We start from the raw sequence: 2,746 nt of genomic DNA, 5'->3' as shown, positions 1-2,746 counted from the left end.
GCCGAGGACGCCGTCGCGGCGGCCGCTGCGGCGGCGGCCGCGCGCGGCCAGAAGGGTTGGCTGCTGGTGTTCGGCGTATCGAAGCCGGAGGGCCCGGTGGGCAAGGTGGTGCTGGGCCCCGTCGGCCCCCACCAGCGCATCGTGTTTGGCCGCGCCCCGGCCCCCGCGTGTGACGTCACTTTGGAGCACCTGTCTGTCAGCCGCCAGCACGCGGCGCTGACTGTGGACGGCGCCGGCGGCGTCCTGGTGACAGACCTGGGAAGCGCGCACGGCACACGGCTGGGGGACACGTGGATCAAGGCCCAGGTGCAGAGGGGCGTGCCGCAGGGCGGCGTGCTGCGCTTCGGCGCAAGCACGCGCGCGTACACGCTCGAGCGGATCGAGAAGGTGGCCTGACGCGGGCAACACTTTTCGCGTGGCAGGGCCCCGGGGCCGGCCTCGTGGGCGGCGTGCTGCGCGGCTGGCACGGCCCATGGCGGCTGAGTGGAAGCTTACGCAACTTTGCATGCACAAGCGGTTCGCCCAGCCCCCGTGCAGACATGCCACCCACTGTAACAAGGCTGTGTAACTCTGCAGAAAGGGTTGTCGGGTTACATGGCCGGGGCCCGGGTGTCGATGTGTAGCAATTCCGGTTGCCAATGTGCAGTAATTCCGGGCATGTGGGCGGTGTAAAAGGGCGCTGGGCGGGGGGCACGGGTGGCAGGTGGTGGGAGGCAAGCGCGCGTGTCGGGGATGTCACGAGAGGTGCAGTTTCGTTTTGTATGGACGCGAACTGCAGCTCTGGCGGTGGGGTGCACGCGTCCATTTGTTGCAATTCTGGGTGTGGCCGAGTGACGGTGAAGGTCTGGTGGTGGGCTCTTGGCAGGTGTGCCACATGCTGGAGGACATGTTGAGAGTGTTACAGGCGGGCTGGGGTGGGCGTTTGAGCCCAGCGGCAGGAGCGCTGCCAGGCAGGCGAGCAGCCGGCGATGCTGGGTGTGAGAAGCTGTCGGGCGGCCTTGGGCGCCGCCTCTCGCTGTTCGAGGGCGCTTTTCAGCCGGGCGAGGAGGCCGGCGCCGCGACAGCCCCCTGCGCGCGTGACCCAAGATGGCGGCCGTCTCTTGTGTATAAACTATCATGTCAAAGCATTACTGTCATCATGCAATGCACAGGCAAACGTGTGTGCTTCGCGCATCTGCAGGGCAGCGGTTGTCGGTTGCTACCTGAGGGTGTGCCCACCTTGAGGCAGGCTGCTCGAGAGCAAAACCACTTCTTTTGCAATGCCAACATGTGGAAGCCCACAGGGCAGGAATCAGATTACACTGACACTTCGTTGTGGACTTTCAAAAATGTCGGTGGGTGGCGGCTGGTGACTGATCAGCATGCCAGGCAGCCGGGACGGCGTGTGCCGGCAGCACCGTGTCGGCCGTGACCTTTCAAGTCCCTGCATAAAGAGTGACAACATACACAGCTGTCGTCGTTCGGCCAGCCGCACCAGTCTGGGGGGCGGGCACAACCAGACAACCCTGGATGATGCAATCCTCGGGTACAGCATGCAAGCCGCCCCACCAGTAAACCATCTGACTGGTGGAACGCGAAAACGCGCCCCACCAGTCAGATGTGATGGTGCGGGGTGGAACCGTGGTCTCCAGCTGGCCAGGCACAGGAGTGCAATACCACTCTGAGCTAGCGCAGCGCACGCTTCTTGCCCATCGGGCAGGAGTACCAAACTCCTGCCCATCTGAGCATGCAGCCGCAATACCGCGTGCATTCATTGAGCTTGACTTCTTCAAGTCCGAAAACAAACTTTTCAACTTGCCATTTGAGTGACAATTGGCTAATTGTTTTGCTGTTCAAATGTCAAGCAACACTCTAGATAGACATAATGCTCTCGCATGGGCTGAGCTGGTGCACAGGCAGCTTGTCGGGCAGCTGTCACCTGGGAAGCTGCTTACGTGCAAATGCACCTCTCATGTTTTGGAGCGCTGGTGGTGTACATAGGGTTACAAGGTGCGGTTGCCACTCAGCCGCTGCAGTGGACCACGGATGGCACCGCTGGCCTGCCATCACGGGCAGTGATGGCAGGCCTTCACACAACAAACGGCAGTGTGTGCACACCCTTCTTGATAGCAGGTCAGTGCCATGGTACAGGATGATGGTTCAACGCATCACACATGTTAGTTTGGGAAAAGCGGGAAAAGCGAAAAAAAGTCAAGATTGCGGAATCAGCCCAGCAGGCCGCCGGTCACGCCGCCGAGCAGGCCGCCGGTCAGGCCGCCGGTCAGGCCGCCAACAAGGCCGGTGGCGGTGTTGACAACGCCGCCAACGGTGCCGACCGCGCCGCCCACGGTGCCGGTGACGGTGTTGAGGACGGGGGCGACGACGGGGCCGGCGACGGGGAGGCTGCCCACAACGCCGGTGGCGGTGTTGACGACGCCGCCAACGGTGTTGAGCAGGCCGCCCACGGTGCCGCCCACAGTGCCGACAACAGGGCCCACGACGGGGCCGACAACGGGCAGGGCGTTGACGGTGGTGCCCACAGTGCCAAGCAGGCCGTTGACGGCGCCAGTGACGGCGCCCAGCTGCTTGAGGTCGCGGGCCGCAAGGGCGGGCGCGGCCAAGACGAACACGGCCAGGGCGGCCACAGCGAGCATGCGTGCCATTGTAAAGGGTGGTGTGGTGAAGCCTATGCGTGTTGGGGGGGGGGGGCAGGAAAGGGAGGGGAGAGCGGGGACACAACGGGTCAGGATGTGTTGGAGTCTGAGGG

General features: G+C 63.8%; 2 protein-coding genes across 2 annotated transcripts in view; one reads left to right on the top strand and one right to left on the bottom strand.

Annotated features, from left to right (window-relative positions):
• MNEG_0253 (MAP kinase phosphatase 5) overlaps positions 1-396 on the top strand; it is a gene marked incomplete at both ends in the record, with an annotated part of 4,985 nt that extends 4,589 nt beyond the window's left edge. The window contains one exon of the mRNA XM_014051255.1: positions 7-396. Coding sequence (XP_013906709.1) covers positions 7-396 — 390 coding nt within the window. The remainder of the gene's footprint in view (positions 1-6) is intronic.
• Positions 397-2,204: 1,808 nt separating this feature from the next.
• Positions 2,205-2,642, bottom strand: MNEG_0252 (hypothetical protein; the record flags this gene model as incomplete). The annotated part of the gene is made up of 1 exon (XM_014051254.1): positions 2,205-2,642. One exon carries the CDS (start codon positions 2,640-2,642, stop codon positions 2,205-2,207), a length of 438 nt encoding a protein of 145 aa, XP_013906708.1.
• Positions 2,643-2,746: the final 104 nt, after the last annotated feature.

The sequence above is a fragment of the Monoraphidium neglectum genome (genome assembly GCF_000611645.1).
Source record: "Monoraphidium neglectum strain SAG 48.87 unplaced genomic scaffold scaffold00018, whole genome shotgun sequence".
In the NCBI taxonomy this organism is placed as follows: Eukaryota; Viridiplantae; Chlorophyta; class Chlorophyceae; order Sphaeropleales; family Selenastraceae; genus Monoraphidium; species Monoraphidium neglectum.
The sequence above is the reverse complement of the archived record's forward strand: the minus strand, read 5'-3'. Positions and strand labels throughout refer to the sequence as shown.